Genomic DNA, 19051 nt, shown 5'->3' with positions numbered 1-19051 from the left:
ACTGTGGCACATAAAGCAAATTGCGGATGTGCGCATTTTTCACAATATAGGGAAAAATGGAGGGGCGCGTCTGTGCTACGCAACTCGCAGAGTCAGATGATAACACTTTGAGTAGTACCCCTTTCGCGGCCTCTTTAAACGATGGTGACAAATTAATAAACACTAAAATAAAAAGTGCCCAGACTAAAGGTGAGTTTGTCTAGAAAGCGAAAATCCAGTCATGGTGTCCTAAGTGGAATGCTAACGTCAGCCTCTTGGCTAACTTGCTAGCAACGTCCTTACGTGGGTTAGCTAGCCTCTTAGCTAACTCGAGTTGTTATTTATTGCCTTTCTTGCGTATGAGACTCGCTTGTAGTATAATCTCCCAATAAAACTCAACCAATATAAGTTAGGCCCATTAGAAAGTAGAATAGCAACAAAACGACCCGTGTAAGGGTTCCTTCTGGTGGCTAACTAGGTAGTTGACAGCTAACAAAGCTTACTGCAAACGTCTTCCCTTTATATCTAACACACCAAGTTATACTTTAGGCCGGACCCCCAACATCAGAATATGGATGGGGGATTTTATAGAAGGACCTTGTAAAGGGCTAAAAGCTGGACGATATATTTCGGTTATTTGGGACTTTAAATGGCAATCTAAGGTGTCAGTTTTAGACCCCTCCCCATTACTATTTACGAGTGTCAAAGAGCCACGGCGGTGTTGCTGGATTAAATTTCTCACGTACATTCATACATCCGACACTTTTTCAAGTTTTTTTCCTCGGAGGACTTTTAAAGATCGATATTGCTAATTAATAAATAAATAGGCTGACTCTTTAGTAGAAAGTCCAATCTTGCCCTCCATGTATGTATTCACTGTTATTTAAAAAAAAAAAAATGGTTGGCATAATGCAACTGTTTTGGAAAGGGTCCACTTATTAACAAGTCAAAAAACTATACTTATTTGGCGCTATTGCAAGTAATTCCCTAGCCTGGCGCTGCGTGGTGTCTTCAGAATATGTACCCTTAAGGATAATGTATAATGGGGTACAATCAACTCTAGTAATGATCCCGGAAGTAATATTAAGAAGTGCATCTGTAATGTATTATTCATAAAATACAGTATGTTCTGTCATGTTTTTAAATTTGGTTTTTATTCATTCAACATTACAGTACAATGTACGTATGTATTGTCATTTACATTAATCATTAAAGTAGCGATAATTACAGAACAGACTTAATGCTATGATCTGTAGTAGGCTGCAAGTGAACCTGCTTTAAGCAGATGGGCTATTATAAGTACATTTTAAGAGTACATGATACCTGCATTATGTCGGTGGCCCCTCAAAGTAGAAAATTAGCTCAAGGTAAGACCATATGTGGGGTAAATTATTAATGAGCATGTTTATATGGACACGGCATAAGTTATTTCCTAGTACTAGAAATGTGCATGATGCCTATTAGGGACAAGGAATCAAACATTTCCCATAAAAGTCACATGCTGGCTATTGTTATTGTTGCCAATTTAAAATGTAAAACTTATAAAATATCAGACAAGACCATAAGAATAGCCATATACAGAAAAGCTGTGGGCTTTATCTGTACTTTGAAATGATGATTTATGGTTCAGCTGTGTTTTTTGGGGGAAACTATTGAAACTAACCTTTAACCGTTTTTGACCTGGTAGGTAACCCGAGTGACCAGGACTTAATGAAGGGTCTTCTTTCTGATGACTACTGCCATGTGTGTGACACTGTGCTCTTATTTGAGCCTCACAGACATTATGAGGTGGGCATTGCCGCATGAAGTTTAGTGAGAATCCTCCCTTGAATGATAAATAGTCTTTGGTCACATCTGTGTTCTCTTAACCCTAAGGGAGAGAAGCACAACCAGAAAGTGAAGATGTACCTGGAGAGCCAGAGGGCAGTGGGGACCATGAGCAAAGACTCAGGAGAACTCAAGGTAAATGATGCAGCTGAATGAATGATACAATCATTGAGTGATCCTTAATATGCAGTCAACATTTGATCAGAAATAACCTGTGATTGGTTCAGCAATTAAATATCGGAGGACACGTCTGGCTGTGGCCTAGAGCAGCGCCAGTCGATCTTAAGTTCACTGTTAGCCAGTGAAAATAATGTTCATATGCAGCTGTATTTACCATGCTGGGCATTCTGGGAATTTGAGTTCATTGTCATGAATTTACTTAAGTAAAGAAAAGGATACAAGGTAAAATAGTTCTATGCCTCTGTTTTTCTCAGAAAGATGTGCCGACACACATAGACCTCTTCTGTAAGTTATGCAACATGATGTTCTGTTCCCCGGTGGTGGCAATGTCCCATTTCAAAGGCAAGGTCCATGCGCAAAACCTGCGTAGGCAACCCTTCGAACAATCCAAAGGCAAGTTTTATAATGTCAAGACCAAAACTTTTAAACTCCTTCCTAAACTAAGTGTTGCCATGTTTGTACTAAGTATATCTTAGCATAGCTAGTATCACAAATCTGACCTTAGATTGATGTCGAAAGACTGATGGCAGACAAGCTCCCATCTAAGTGATTTCTTTCACTTCATATATGTTTTCAATCTTTCGTGTTGCTAGAGAAGGGGATCTGTATGCGTGTAATTGGCCAGTGTCTGTAACTAAGTCTCTGTAAGGGTTTCACAAAGGAAGTGCTGTTGACACTCAGTCTTGTTTCAACCTCTTAGAGTTTAATCAGCCGGGCCTACCAACTCATTCTGGCCAGACGCAGGCTTCATACAACGTGAAGCCTGCAGTCTGCACCGCAGCAAACCCCGGGCAGGATCTGAAGGACCCCAATTACTGCGCACTATGCTCTGCCCCTTTCAACAACCCCAAGATGGCACTGCAGCACTACAACGGCCGCAAGCACCAAAGGAACAAGGCCAGGGCGAAGGTGATGCAAGGCCTCGGAGAGGATGCCCAGCAAGGTACTGCCCAGAGCATCTGTCTTTACATAACATTTTGGAGGGAACGTACTCTAGTCTTTAACATTTTGTTAGTGGATGAATCCCATTCAGTTGCTTCATCCATCCCCCAAAAGCTCAAGCCTTTTGTATTTGTGTGACTCCTTTTGTCTGCAGCAAAAGGTCTTATCTGTCAGGTGTGCAATGCACGGTTCACCTCCGTGGAAATGTATCAGGCCCACATGAAGGGGAACAAGCACCAGGTCAAGTGAGTTCCATTCAATACCATCAAATCCAAGTCATCAAAGTCTCATCAACAATCACCTTTCCAGTTGAAAACTGGAGTGGTTTAGAACCTACAAGATTGTGGACTAAGAATAAGAATGAAAAGGCACCATTAACCAGTCCTGATATGTTGACCAGGGAGAAGAAGGTGATTGACCTGTGCAAGTCTCAACCAAAGGACTACAGCTCCTTTGCGGATGAACTGGCCGACTACATTCAGGTCCAGAAGGCTCGTGGGATCAACACCCCGGCAGCCAGTCACCTGACACCCCAGGGAGGCAAACAGAAGGACGGCGACAGCGCCGAAAGGGATCCAAGGGACAGTGTACATCACAGAATATATGAACTGAACTGTCCCCCAGTCATTGAGCCCCCATCGTCCAAGCCCCTCTTGGGTCCGGGCTACCCGGCTGCTGGCTGGGGTCCTCCTCCATATCAGCCCGGTCCCTCCTTCCCTCACCCAGCGCTCTTCCCAAGCACAGGCGCCCGTTACCCCCCGAACCCTAACCGACCGGGGGCACGGAAGAGGCACAGCGAGCAGTCGAGCTCCTCGTCCTACTCCTCATCGTCGTCCTCCTCCTCGTCTTCCTCCAGCAGTGACAGTGAGGAGGAGAAGAGGAAGGGGAGGAGACACAGGAGCGGGAGGGAGAAGCGGTTACGAGAACGGGACTCTGAGGAGGAGGTTTGGAGGGCGCAGCAACGGAAGAGGGTGAGGCGCAACCGCTCCCAGGAGAGAAGAGGAGGAGGAGGAGGAGAGGAAGGCGGGATCTCTCACACAGAGAGCAGCAGAAGGGGACATCGAGATCCCGTTCGGAGGCGAAGGCCGGAGAGGAGTCACGAGGAGTCTGTGGAGGCTGAAGGAGCAGAAGAGAAAGCGGTGGCTGTGAAAGACGTGAAGGCCAGGAATCCTTCAGAAATGCAGAAGGAACTGGTGGCGACGCACCCAGAGGCTCAGATTACCTCAGAGCAAGCAGAGACACAAATGGCCGTGTCCCTTAAACCCAAACCCAGGAAGGAGAAGAAGAAACAACGAGAGATGGAGGACAAGCGGACGGAGGAAGAGAAGCTGTGGGATGAGTCTATGGGCCTGTTTTAGACGCCCAACTCTAACTTTTCATCAAGCCCTCCCAACATTAACAATCTGACAAATTTCATGAAAAAGTTATTAATTGACTGCCGTCTAAGAAGATCCAGAAAGCCTTGTGTTGTCCAAGCATCCTAATTGGCTGGCTAGTTATTTCTATAATTTGTATTAATTAATGGAAAACCTTTGCTGTTTTTTTAATACACCTCTTTTCTTGTCACAATAAAGCTATTTTTCTTTATCATATTAGTTTAATTATAGTTGATTGCACTGTACTACTCATATGTTTACATGTTTTAATATATTATTGGTTGTATGTAATTAATATCATGTCAAATATAAGTATTTGCAATTATTCAGGGTCTTTGTGAAATCTAAATTGTAGTTCCTTTAGCAGCCTGTAGTTGGCACTGTTCACCCATGATTTATGCAGAGCAGCATAACTAACGCTGTCAGAATATACTACTTGAATAAGCATGAAGATTGTTAACAAAAAACAACGATAAAAACGACGGTTCTGACGATGGTAGGCTTCACTTACATTTAGCTCATGTACGTGTGCAATGTGCACAGTTTGTAGTTTGTTTGTTTACCTGGACACGGCATAACTTATTTCTTAGTAGTAGCAATGTGCATGGTCCCTATTGGGGACAAGGAATCAAACATTTCCCAAAAAAGTCACATGATGGCTATTGTAATTGTTGCCAATTTAAAATGTAAAACTTTCAAATATCAGACAAGACCATACGAATAGCCGTATACAGAAAAGCTGTGGGCTTTATCTGTACTTTGAAATGATGATTTACGGTTCAGCTGTGTTTTTTGGGGGAAACTATTTAAACTAACCTTTAACCGTTTTTGACCTGGTAGGAAACCCGAGTGACCAGGACTTAATGAAGGGTCTTCTTTCTGATGACTACTGCCATGTGTGTGACACTGTGCTCTTATTTGAGCCTCACAGACATTATGAGGTGGGCATTGCCGCATGAAGTTTAGTGAGAATCCTCCCGTGAATGATAAATAGTCTTTGGTCACATCTGTGTTCTCCTAACCCTAAGGGAGAGAAGCACAACCAGAAAGTGAAGATGTACCTGGAGAGCCAGAGGGCAGTGGGGACCATGAGCAAAGACTCAGGAGAACTCAAGGTAAATGATGCAGCTGAATGAATGATACAATCATTGAGTGATCCTTAATATGCAGTCAACATTTGATCAGAAATAACCTGTGATTGGTTCAGCAATTAAATATCGGAGGACACGTCTGGCTGTGGCCTAGAGCAGCGCCAGTCGATCTTAAGTTCACTGTTAGCCAGTGAAAATAATATTCATAAGCAGCTGTATTTACCATGCTGGGCATTCTGGGAATTTGAGTTCATTGTCATGAATTTACTTGAGTAAAGAAAAGGATAAAAGGTAAAATAGTTCTATGCCTCCTTTTTTCTCAGAAAGATGTGCCGACACACATAGACCTCTTCTGTAAGTTATGCAACATGATGTTCTGTTCCCCGGTGGTGGCAATGTCCCATTTCAAAGGCAAGGTCCATGCGCAAAACCTGCGTAGGCAACCCTTCGAACAATCCAAAGGCAAGTTTTATAATGTCAAGACCAAAACTTTTAAACTCCTTCCTAAACTAAGTGTTGCCATGTTTGTACTAAGTACATATTTTAAGCATAGCTAGTATCACAAATCAGACCTTAGATTCATGTCTAAAGTCTGATGGCAGACAAGCTCCAATCTAAGTGATTTCTTTCACTTCATATATGTTTTCAATCTTTCGTGTTGCTAGAGAAGGGGATCTGTATGCGTGTAATTGGCCAGTGTCTGTAACTAAGTCTCTGTAAGGGTTTCACAAAGGAAGTGCTGTTGACACTCAGTCTTGTTTCAACCTCTTAGAGTTGAATCAGCCGGGCCTACCAACTCATTCTGGCCAGACGCAGGCTTCATACAACGTGAAGCCTGCAGTCTGCACCGCAGCAAACCCCGGGCAGGATCTGAAAGACCCCAATTACTGCGCACTATGCTCTGCCCCTTTCAACAACCCCAAGATGGCACTGCAGCACTACAATGGCCGCAAGCACCAAAGGAACAAGGCCAGGGCGAAGGTGATGCAAGGCCTCGGAGAGGATGCCCAGCAAGGTACTGCCCAGAGCATCTGTCTTTACATAACATTTTGGAGGGAACGTACTCTAGTCTTTAACAGTTTGTTAGTGGATGAATCCCGTTCAGTTGCTTCATCCATCCCCCAAAAGCTCAAGCCTTTTGTATTTGTGTGACTCCTTTTGTCTGCAGCAAAAGGTCTTATCTGTCAGGTGTGCAATGCACGGTTCACCTCCGTGGAAATGTATCAGGCCCACATGAAGGGGAACAAGCACCAGGTCAAGTGAGTTCCATTCAATACCATCAAATCCAAGTCATCAAAGTCTCATCAACAATCACCTTTCCAGTTGAAAACTGGAGTGGTTTAGAACCTACAAGATTGTGGACTAAGAATAAGAATGAAAAGGCACCATTAACCAGTCCTGATATGTTGACCAGGGAGAAGAAGGTGATTGACCTGTGCAAGTCTCAACCAAAGGACTACAGCTCCTTTGCGGATGAACTGGCCGACTACATTCAGGTCCAGAAGGCTCGTGGGATCAACACCCCGGCAGCCAGTCACCTGACACCCCAGGGAGGCAAACAGAAGGACGGCGACAGCGCCGAAAGGGATCCAAGGGACAGTGTACATCACAGAATATATGAACTGAACTGTCCCCCAGTCATTGAGCCCCCATCGTCCAAGCCCCTCTTGGGTCCGGGCTACCCGGCTGCTGGCTGGGGTCCTCCTCCATATCAGCCCGGTCCCTCCTTCCCTCACCCAGCGCTCTTCCCAAGCACAGGCGCCCGTTACCCCCCGAACCCTAACCGACCGGGGGCACGGAAGAGGCACAGCGAGCAGTCGAGCTCCTCGTCCTACTCCTCATCGTCGTCCTCCTCCTCGTCTTCCTCCAGCAGTGACAGTGAGGAGGAGAAGAGGAAGGGGAGGAGACACAGGAGCGGGAGGAAGAAGCGGTTACGAGAACGGGACTCTGAGGAGGAGGTTTGGAGGGCGCAGCGACGGAAGAGGGTGAGGCGCAACCGCTCCCAGGAGAGAAGAGGAGGAGGAGGAGAGGAAGGCGGGATCTCTCACACAGAGAGCAGCAGAAGGGGACATCGAGATCCCGTTCGGAGGCGAAGGCCGGAGAGGAGTCACGAGGAGTCTGTGGAGGCTGAAGGAGCAGAAGAGAAAGCGGTGGCTGTGAAAGACGTGAAGGCCAGGAATCCTTCAGAAATGCAGAAGGAACTGGTGGCGACGCACCCAGAGGCTCAGATTACCCCTGAGCAAGCAGAGACACAAATGGCCATGCCCCTTAAACCCAGACCCAGGAAGGAGAATAAGAAACAACGAGAGATGGAGGACAAGCGGACGGAGGAAGAGAAGCTGTGGGATGAGTCTATGGGCCTGTTTTAGACGCCCAACTCTAACTTTTTATCAAGCCCTTCCAACATTAACAATCCGACAAATTTCATGAAAAAGTTATTAATTGACTACTGTGTAAGAAGATCCAGAAAGCCTTGTGTTGTCCAAGCATCCTAGTTGGCTGGCTAGTTATTTCTATAATTTGTTAGTGTTTTTTTAATACACCTCTTTTCTTGTCACAATCAAGCTATTTTTCTTTATCATATTAGTTTAAGTATAGTTGATTGCACTGTACTACTCATCCGTTTACATTTTCTAATATATTATTGGTTGTATGTAATTAATATCATGTCAAATATAAGTATTTGCAATTATTCAGGGTCTTTGTGAAATCTAAATTGTAGTTCCTTTAGCAGCCTGTAGTTGGCACTGTTCACCCATGATTTATGCAGAGCAGCATAACTAACGCTGTCGGAATATACTACTTGAATAAGCATGAAGATTGTTAACAAAGACGAAGATAAAAACGAAAGTTCTGACGATGGTAGGCTTCACTTACATTTAGCTCATGTACGTGTGCACAGTTTGCAGTTCGTTTGGGGTCAGACAGCTGCAAAGGTGACAACTAGGACACAGTACTTAACATGAACAGATGCTTCAGGGTTTCTTTTCAGTGCAATTTAATTGTACACGTTGATGTTTTGTGCCAATTACTTAATGAATCCCAAACGGTGAAGAAACGGGTAGGTCTCGGTCTTTGTACTATCAGTCAAAATGATTGATGGGGACAAATCACTCATTCCTTTCTGGCACTGCCTCCTATGTTTGATTAGCCTTAGCTTGTCTAAGCATCACACCAATTGCATTGGCATGCCGCTAGGTAAGATCTTTGCAAGGTTTTCAGTCCTCAACCCGCATTGCAGGAATCAAGCTGTTTGGAATTAAGTCCCTTATCAATGGGTTCCAATAAAGAGCCCAAGCACTTAAATGAATTCATTACTTTTTGGAGAAAGATCAGATGAATACATTGACATTAACTTTTAACAATGATCAACAATGCAACTAAAATGAGGTTGCCGGAAGGAAAATTCAATTATTATTTTTTACTCTGAGAAATTCAACTAAGTCACACAATATGTGAAATGTGAGCCAATGTTGGTTATTATACAAATCATGTTGGTGTATTTGAATCACGAGATTTGGAAGATTATATATAGGCCTATACAATTTCTAACACAAACATATCCCCTTCACTAGCCCTAACCCTACTACTATCACAAACTCTTACCCTACTACTAACATTAACCCTACTACTAACTTACCACTCTACTAACCTAGCCCTAAACCTACTTCCACCACTTCCCCTTGTGCTAACACTAATACTAACCCTAATCGTACTACTACTAACCCTCCTCCAACCCTACAACTAACACTAACCCTGTTACTAAAACACTACTACAACTAACCCAACTACTAGCCCTAACCGTACTAACAGTAACCCTCTTCTACTACTACTAATAACCCTAACCCTGTTCCAAACACTCACCCTCCTACTAACCTAAACCATGTTACTAACACTAACTCTACTAGCCATGTCACCCTATAGAGTGCTGTAAAGAGCAGCACTGCAAGGCCCACACAGAGGTGTGTGGAGAGGGCCTTTGTAGCCGCCCCTCAAAGCTCCTGTTTTCAAAGAATCCTGCGGTTCTCTCCGCCTCGCGCTCGCATCCACGACCCCCGCCAGGTTGTACCGGTACCCACATCCTCCGTGTTTAGGACTACCATAGGCTCTGCGTACACCCAGAACCCTTTTGAAACACAGCCCACACATAGATCACAGGCTACGGAGTAGATTGTAGATGCACTAGGAATTATACAGTATATTGTACAACATATGAATGCATTGCAAAATTACCACCTGAGCTCTGATACCGTGGATAGAAATGGCTTTAGATATGGTTGTGTCAACTGTGTTGGCTCTATAAGAATGGGCAATAAATCTGGATAACCAAACACATTCATTTGTACTTTTCATCTATGAATGAACAAGGCACATTATAGTTTTCTTTACAGAATGTTTTTTTCATTTGGTATTATTGCAATTTTAAAATAACACAACCCTATAGGACTACATTGGATCTCTTGGGCTCCATACATTACATGAGCCTAACATCCCATTAGATTTGAGTGTTTTATATCATTTATGCATATATATTGTTATTTGTGATAGTTTTTGTATTTACTGCCAGTCATCAAATGTTTGCATTGGATTAGCTATGATTCCTATCCATCTTTTAACACTCCTATAGGTATTCAATTTAAGAATATTCAATTTAACTTTAAGATTAAGCCATTCTAATATATAACCTATTTTGGGCTACAGGCAATAACACAAGGAATAAGTAATATTTAATCAGGATTATTTGTTGCTTAGAAACAAAATGTTATATGCTTATCAACAAAGGGCAAATATGTTTTTTTTATTTTTGAATACTAAACATTTGCCTAGATAATCTCGAAGGATCTCTCAAAACAATTCCGTCTATATTCACGTGGATTGTGATGGGAATAGCTGGATGGATGATTGATGGACAGATGTAGTGGTCTACTAATCAAACCTACTACCCATTTACAGTTCACATGTGTAGCGGCACATCAAAGTTTGTAAAGAGGCCAACAAGTAGAAGGCCTACTGCGCTCCGTAAAGCCCATGTGATGAACGTATACCATGGCAGGGTTTATCCTACGCTGGCTCTACTAGGTTGTCAGTAGAGCCCTGAACCCCAGGTGTGTAGGATCAGAGCTCTGCCTAACCAATCCCCGGCTCTATAGTAGGACATGCACTCCAACATGACCTCCCCTGAGGGCTGGGCCATGCAGCTGTCTGGGCAGGGGTCCACACCACAATCCTGCACCCCGAGGCTTGCATGTGGCAGCTTTTTCTCTTTGTGGCGCGTGAAGTTCTGCGACTGAGTTCTTTTGTTTGTTATTTCTTGTTTGTTGTATACATCAGATCTTGGGAGAAGAACGTGTCAAACTGTTTTAGTCCTAGTCATTTTCATGCTCTCTTTGATCGTCTTTGTACCCACATACTGTAGAATATTGTGTAAAGCCACGTTGTTTTGTGTGAATTGAGAAGTATGCATGGAAGTTGTTTCTCACAGTGACTGAGTATCAAAAAAAAAAATTGCTGTACTGTTTCCAGTCCTGTTCTGAAAGGCCCTGTGTGTGTGTGTGTGTGTGTGTGTGTGTGTGTGTGTGTGTGTGTGTGCGTGTGCGCGCGCGCGCGTGTGTGTGTGCCTGCGTGCGTGCGTGCGTGCGTGTGTGTGTGTGTGTGTGTCACAGTTGGGGTGTTACCTTGACGACTGAGAGCCCTGTCATCAGAGTTCCTCCCATCCTCTCTGTCAGATAGACAGCAGGAAAAGAAACCATCCAACCCCCACTATCACCATCTCCAACCCGAAGACACAGACATGCACAGACACAGGTGCTGCTGGCCACCTGCCAAGATGACCTACTTAGTGCTGGTATGGACAACTGTCACATGTCTCTGCTGGACATCAGGTAAGGCCGATGAAAGTTGTTGCTTTTACGCTGCTTTGTGCAAACGCATCACGGTATTAAGTGTATTCCGGTGCATACGTAGTCTCAGGCCTCATGTGTACAACTTAGTTATTTTGTTGTTTATGACCCAGGTCTAGTATAGCTTGTGAAGCTAGTCCTAGGTTTCTTGTAAATGATCATCTTTTACACAAATGTATTGTTATAGTTGTAAATATGGGTGAGATAGTCTAACAATGTCACCGTCATTTTGGAAATTCATATCTCGAATGCTTTTACGTTGGTATTATTCAATGAAAAAGAGAGAACTTCCCTGATGTATTTCCATGTGTATTTAATAATATAATTACCATATTTTATCTTGAGATTTTAGACGTTGCTAAAGAAATCTGACAGGGCAACTACCCAAGTTCTCATCAAGGTCTTGTAATGTGTCATACATTGTTGAGACAATAGAGATATCTTTATCTCTATGAATTGCTCTTAAAACAGAGCTTTATCTGGATTGAGACATTTGGTTTACTTGTACCCTTTCGTATTTAAAATGATACGTATTGAGATTGTTACGTACATTCTGATCAGCGGCCGTAAACAACACCAAATAAAGACTATACTATATATATACTATCTATATACTGTATACTGATATTGAACAATGTGTATAATGTAATATACACTTGATTATATTTCCATCTTACCGAATTAGAACAATCTGAAGCGGCGCGAGGACCTTAACACAGGGGCCAGGTTACATTGATTATTTTCCAGCACCAGTCATATGTCAACATGTACTTGGCTTAAAGTAAAAGTTCTAAAAATAGAGGAGATAACATCTTCTTTATAGAAACCTTTAAGACATCTTCAATGTATTTGCAACACTGCATACAAGGTGAGGTGGTGTCACAATGCTGCCTTTGCATCATGCCAACCTTTCTAAATTAGACTGGAATCTTCTTCATGTGTTTCGCCATGGTTCAGCCTAATTTCCATTCTAGCTTAACGTATCTTTTTATGATAATGGGACTCTGTAACCTATTGGTACATAATATGATTATTGTGTTTACTGATTGTATCTTCTTTATTTTGACGATGTACGTGAATTCCCTGGATAGCCGAATGCGTTTTTGGCATCAGTTTCTAAAGGCTATACCCACTAAGCCTCCTAAAAGCACTTTCTGGCCTTTGGGGTAAACAATCCTTTATCGCTGAGCTTATGATAAACTTTATTGAACATTTATATTTTCAATGCACCATTTCTAAAGTCTAGAGAAGTGTAACGACCCATATTGTCGACATCCACCGGTCATCAAAACAGATAAATCATCTAACAGTTATCAATAGTAATATAATTAACCACACTGAAGTGCTGAAGTTTGTAAAGTCTGCGTTCGCAATCTAAATAGATTGCATTTTAGATTTTATCTGAAGCATTTTACAGTAGTATCAGTGCTTTAATTCTCAGCATCGGTGTCTCATCGGTTAATTCAACCGCAGAATCTAATCCTGCCCCTCTCAATCCCATGCGTAAACGATCGAGCTACACAAAATCTCAAGGGATCAAAATAATACCGCTTAGAAGATAAGCGATGAAGAACAGAACTATAACAATACATATTTTAGTTCTCAGTCCAATCCCTAGATTGACCTCCTTTTGACATCTACCCCCCCCCCCCCTCCCTCCCCCCCAGGTTCTGCTCAGGTCCCTGTCCGTTACCCCAAGATCCACGACAGCGAGGCGCTGGCCTGTGGGTGTCACGAGACCTCCTGCGATCTTTTCCTGTGGTTCCGCAGCCTGGAGAATGGAAGCAAGCTGCAGTTCCTGGTGAGCGTGAACAACGCTGACCGCACTTACCCCAACCCAGGCTTGGACAAGAGGCGCTTCATCGCCAGGATGAACGCCGGCAAGTCGACGCTGCGCATCGCCGACTTGAAGCGGGAGGACAGCGGCGTGTACTCCTGTGTGTCGAAGAACACGCAGACGGAGGGCATCGGGGCTCCGGGGGTCCTTCTGCTGCCTGGGGGTCAGTAGTAGCGCCGTGCCACCGAAATTATATATTTGGGGCCGGACACTTTACCCCAGTGTCTCCCAAGTTACTCTCCAGTACCCACACCTCTACCCAGCAGGGAGGGGTAGACGTCAGGACGTACAAACCAAGGTCTGACCCGTAGGCAAGGTCATGGTATCAAGTCAAGGTCATGTTTATTTTTAATTGATAGATAGATAACACTTTATTAATACCCGGAGTGAAAATATTTGTTGCATCACAGTTGCAGGGAAAAGAAACGACGCAAGATATAAAACCAAAAAGTACACAGAAAGTAGCGCTAAAGTAATACTAAGGGAAAATAAATGTTGAAGTAAATGCTAGTTAAAGGTAGCACACCTTTATCACCTGCAACTAGTAGTTGTCTTGGTGTTGCGTTAGCTGAGAGTGTTGCGCCGATGCGCCCGGTGTAAAAACAAACGACCGGCAGTACAAAGGCAATCCTTCTTTTTGTCTGACTGAACTGTGGTGCTAGATAAAAGCGATACCGTTATTTCACCTACACAAAGCATCCACTTTGAAAACCATTGAACTAAATGTTATTTTTCAGACTTCAGCCAATCATGCCCTGGCAATCATGCCCTCCTACTCCTTTTCGGACATGTTGGGTTCACATTATTACTTTTTATACTGACTATTGTTATTGTTGTTTTCATTATTCTCATTGGATTTGTTTTTTGTTTTTGTTTTTTCAGTTCACTTTGTTGTGTTACCCGCACATGTTCGAAATAAAGTATCTAAACTAAACTAAAATTAACCCCCTTCCTGATAATTAACCCCAAAGGTTAATTATCAAACATAGAAAACAAAACAAAAGAAACGTCCAATGAAATACCCAAATGTCTTACAAGGAAGTGTTCTGTCTGTGTGTGTCGTAATAAACTGTCTGTGTGGACATCTATCTGACAGTGACCCCTCCAGAACCCACGCCTCAACCCACATCTAAGCCGGTCTGCAGGTGCCCGGAGAAGAGCAATAAACTGCACCGTAAGTAACCCAGGCTGGCCCCTCAGTCCGGCCCCAGGGGCTGGCCCCTCAGTCCGGCCCCAGGGGCTGGCCCCACGGAGATGGAACCTGGAGCGCTTACAGATGCATCAATGTGGATATTGATGGCGTTTTGGTTCAAAAATCAAATCATCTCGAACATTGCAGATTGTCCGTTTACATTTCAGTCTGTATGCCCATATCCATACCAAGTCTATGTTTTCAGACTCATATGTGTGACAGGCTACGATGCTGTGTTAACCTTGAGAAATGTATTGTGTTTGTTTAGCAAAGGGCTGTGGCTCCGATGCCCTGTGGCCATCGGTGGGCATCCTGGCGGGCTTGGCCCTGGCGCTTCTCGCCACACTGTACTACTTCAGCCGTGAGTAGGCCTCCCACTTTAATACAACAACAATGTCAAGTTACTGTCAGCCTTCTTTATCAGATGCACAGAATACTGTTATTAGAGCGTCGTCTAAAAATTGGAACTGAGATGCAGTTTGTTTGATCATTTGTCAAAAGAATATGTTGCTTGTGCCGGGGTACGATGAATGGAGCGTGTTTAAGGATGACTCTTATTTTGATTTGTCTCCTAATTCTCGGACAGGGTTACCCAAGAAATGCCGCCACCACTTTGTAAAGTAAGTAGACAAACACAGATAGCCAGGCTAGTGTACAGCACGTATCAGCTACATGTATTATATAAATTGCTTTAAGGATCGTTATTTTCATGTTATTTTTCACTTTTGACTTGTGCATGTAAAACATGTATGTATGTATGCATGTATATGTGTATCAAAGTCTGTCAATGTCTACCATGCAATATTAATCCTTTGTTCTTTATTGTTTTCTCTATAGGAAAGATAGAAGATGAGACTAAACTAAACCAATCGATCTAAAGCTCACATCATACCGTGTTGGTTTTGTACCCCATGTATAGAATTCATGCCCCCCATGGTTTTTGAATGATCCTAATACCACGGCTATGCTAAGTGAGTGCTTATTAGAGACTTGTACCAACTTTGAAAAGTACCACTGAGGTTGAAGTGACTGAAGTTATTTCTGTATGTAAATAGAATGTCTTGTAAGTACAATGAATGTTCCTCTTTTGTATTAACACATTTATTAAAATATTTAAAATCACAATTTGAATGTAACGACTCTTGTCTATTTTATTCATTGGTCTTGTTTGGGGCTTTTCATTCATTTAAAATGTGTGGAAGACATTTGAATCAGAGAGAGATCATGTTAAAGACTTGATGAAGATAATTCATTGGCAGTGCTTGTAAATCATCATTCATTGACCGTCATTTAATGTTAACAAACTATTACAAAATTGTGTTATTGTCCAATAAATCCTATAATAACTTACTTGTGCTGCGTTTTTTTACCTCAGCATGACGACATGATAAAGTTCATGCTATTATTATATATGCTATTATTTCAGATAGCTGGGACTTTTGAAACTCACTATGAACTGCCCTTTCCGGATTGAGAGGAATCTTCTCAGACAGAACGAAGAATTGCTAGTTCACTAACGAAAATGAAGGGAAGAGAATATATCACTCCAGTTAAGGCTGCTATAGTAGCATCGACTTCAAATTCCTTATTTTGTTATTTAAAGTGATCAAAAAATGTGGGGACCAGCCTACACCCGACTAACTCGGGTTCCCCTCGGGAACGCTCATGTCCTCTGCTGCTGACATTTCGGTACCAACTAAACCTAAAATAACGATGGACAAGTACACCTCTAAACTGTGGAATACAATACCTCAAGGAATCAGGGAAGCAAGTTAACATCTTTACGCGCCACTTATAAACATACCTCTTCGAATTAGCCTGCAACTATCCATTTGAATGCTTCTTCAAATGCAAGTCATTTTTTTATTACTTCTTCGATCACATTTCTTTCTGTGTTGTTTTTAATTTGATGCATCAGTTTGTATTTGTGTCTATTCTTTTGGTTGATACTCATTCACTACAATGTCCGAATTGGTGCCATTCAACTAAAATGTATTATGATTATCCTTGTTATTAGTGGTAGGAGTAATCGTAGTAGTATAAGTATTACTCTGTTGCATTAACCTTAGCCAATCAAGGTTTGTGATGTCATCAACAACAGCCTACACCCTTACCACAGCAACCACTAACACTAAACACACCATAGTGTAAGACCTAAACTCAACGCTTTGAAACTGTACACCGTACCTTAACTATACGTTTACCTGAAACCTCAGCTTTACCATTTCTAACCTGAAACATCTCTAATGCATCGTTGAGGAAAAAAGGGTGCCAGAAAGTCAATAGTTGCATGTTGAGTTGTGGATGAGGTAACCTGATCAAGGTCATTAACAACAAATGTGGGAAAGTGTAAGACAACCAAACAGCTCTGTGAAACTGCTTTAATTATACAATATATTGTTTTAATGTCGTGTTTGAGGATTCCAGTTCAGAAACAATTTATTAACTGCTGAATAACATTGAAAGACTGAAACGAAACAACACAGTATATTTGTTGATTTGATAATTTATGAATATACATACAAGCAAGAAGCAAGTACATTGATTCGTCTTTGTTGGCGCAAAGTCAACAAATAATTTGTTGTCTCAAAGGATATGTATTACAGAGACTAAACAGTGTTCTGAAAATTACTTCCATATAGCGGATAAAGAGTGGTGAGAAATGAAAGAGACACCCACATACACAAACACACAAACACACATACATATACATGAACAAGCTGCATCTCATGTAATATGCGTGAATGTATTTTAGTGAGTGTAATTGGAGCACAAATGTATTTACATTCAACAGCAACAACAAATGTAAACTATGGTTTAGCTTTACCTTATCTAGTGCACACGAACACCTGTGCACACATGCACGCACACAAACAGACACACACACACACACACCATGGTGCACACACTCACACGCACACACATAAACACGAGAAGGTGAAAGGCATCTGTTTTTTGGTTTTTCTTCTCTGCGATAATGAGAGGAAGAAAGAGAGACAAAGAGAGAGAGAGAGAGAGAGAGAGAGAGAGAGAGAGAGAGAGAGAGAGAGAGAGAAAGATTAGAAAATGAGCAGCCTTCGCTTGAGATGCCATCTCTCTCGGCTGTCCGCTTCTCAACTCTGAGCGCCTCATCTTGTCTCTGAAACAAAAAACCACAAGAACACCACAGACCTCACCGCAAACACTGAGGCACACACTCTGTGACACACGCACACACACACACACACACACACACACACACACACACACACACACACACACACACACACACACACACACACACACACACACACACACACACACACACACACACACACACGTACAGATGGAGACAGTCTCGCTGTTTCTTTGCTTTCAGTTTTCAGTCAGTTATAGAGCTAAACCTATTTTGTTTGAATTCCTAAGGAAGAGGTCAGAACACCACCTGTCCATCTATAATTAAAGAATAGAATTAGAATTTAAAAAACGGAAATGTCCTTTTGATCTATGATTCAGTTCTAGTGTGGCATGTATATGCCACTGTATATGCTGTGTAACTTCCTTGGTTTGCCCATCTTTGTTATAATACTTTAGGAGAGCTTAGAAGGCAATATTGGGTTTTCAGGACTTCTATGGGCAACCCCTGTGAGGGTTCAATGGTTGTATCAAACATACTACTACAACTAACTACTATTGCATAGCCTTACATAGCCTACTTTTGTCCACCTCTTCTCTTAAGATATAACGTTATTCACAGTTCATTATTCTGTTGTCCGATGTTTATAAATAACCAATTAACAAATATGACACAAATGTGATAAAGTAAAACAAAAAAGGATGTGATCTTTCAGCTATTCAGAAAGTATTTTGCCTTAGATATCCTGTAGTCTAGATTTAGTATATAGAATATAGCTGCATACATTTTTTTGATTATCCTTATCCATAATATTATGATTATTTAGCCCTTCTGGTTATTGTTAACACAAGATAAGTACATATGTATTTATATTTAAACACAGAAGAAAATGGAAATCCCGTCCCCTCACTTTCCACCTTACACCCACATAACCTTTTACACAATGTGCATATTTATGTTATAATAAGCAGCACATGAGCTACAATAACATCTTATGATCAAATATGTGTACGTACTAATCTTATCCTGTAGTTTAGATTAGGGCTTCTTACAGCGGACATATTTCCTTGTTGATCTATTTCAAAATGGATGCAAGAGTCTAAGACATATGCCTGGTGTCCACTTCCACTTCAGCTTCCAATCCACAACACAAAAAGAAGAAATAAATTAATAAAATAAAATAAAGACGCACAGCCTTGCTGCGATGGAGGTGGTAATGGGTCCCTCCTCCCGGGACGATATACCAGCACTCTGACCAAGAAATCAACTCACCAACAAACAACCACTCAGCACTCACAGAAACAACGTCAATTGCTTCAACAGAACACAGACACAAACGGTCATACATGAGTTTTAAATATTATTTTTGATTTGTTCTATCATTTGTACAAAGTCTACCTTATTTCACTGCATCATGTGTTTAAAAAAAACCTAAGAGTAGATTTGCCAGCAATGTTTAAATATTTGAAGCACATATTTGAAGCACAATCTGAAGACTTCATAATACTGCATTAAAAAACGAGAGAAGCCATTGATATATATATATATATATATATATATATATATATATATATATATATATATATATATATATATATATAGTGTTCTTTTG

General features: G+C 41.8%; 2 protein-coding genes across 4 annotated transcripts; both read left to right on the top strand.

Moving 5' to 3' along the window:
- The first annotated feature begins 16 nt into the window (after positions 1-16).
- On the top strand, positions 17-8701 carry zmat1 (zinc finger matrin-type 1). 3 transcript variants are annotated; one of them, XM_060069095.1, is made up of 10 exons: positions 50-189; positions 1667-1767; positions 1855-1941; positions 2241-2929; positions 5145-5245; positions 5333-5419; positions 5719-5857; positions 6168-6410; positions 6564-6654; positions 6810-8701. In XM_060069095.1, the coding sequence occupies exons 4-10, from the start codon at positions 2839-2841 to the stop codon at positions 7762-7764; spliced, it is 1707 nt and encodes a 568-aa protein (XP_059925078.1). In that variant the 5' UTR covers positions 50-189; positions 1667-1767; positions 1855-1941; positions 2241-2838; the 3' UTR covers positions 7765-8701. The 3 variants fall into 3 exon arrangements, with proteins under 3 accessions (XP_059925077.1, XP_059925078.1, XP_059925079.1); XM_060069094.1 differs by lacking the exons at positions 1667-1767; positions 1855-1941; positions 2241-2929 and having other exon boundaries at positions 17-189; XM_060069096.1 differs by lacking the exons at positions 50-189; positions 1667-1767; positions 1855-1941; positions 2241-2929 and adding an exon at positions 4284-4800.
- A 2341-nt stretch (positions 8702-11042) lies between these two features.
- Positions 11043-15631, top strand: cd8b (cd8 beta). Its single transcript, XM_060069097.1, has 6 exons — positions 11043-11277; positions 12963-13295; positions 14229-14306; positions 14593-14685; positions 14911-14944; positions 15162-15631. The coding sequence occupies exons 1-6, from the start codon at positions 11187-11189 to the stop codon at positions 15175-15177; spliced, it is 645 nt and encodes a 214-aa protein (XP_059925080.1). The 5' UTR covers positions 11043-11186; the 3' UTR covers positions 15178-15631.
- The last annotated feature ends 3420 nt before the right edge of the window (positions 15632-19051 follow it).

This window comes from Gadus macrocephalus, chromosome 13, assembly GCF_031168955.1.
Source record: "Gadus macrocephalus chromosome 13, ASM3116895v1".
Taxonomy (NCBI): Eukaryota; Metazoa; Chordata; class Actinopteri; order Gadiformes; family Gadidae; genus Gadus; species Gadus macrocephalus.
The sequence above is the reverse complement of the archived record's forward strand: the minus strand, read 5'-3'. Positions and strand labels throughout refer to the sequence as shown.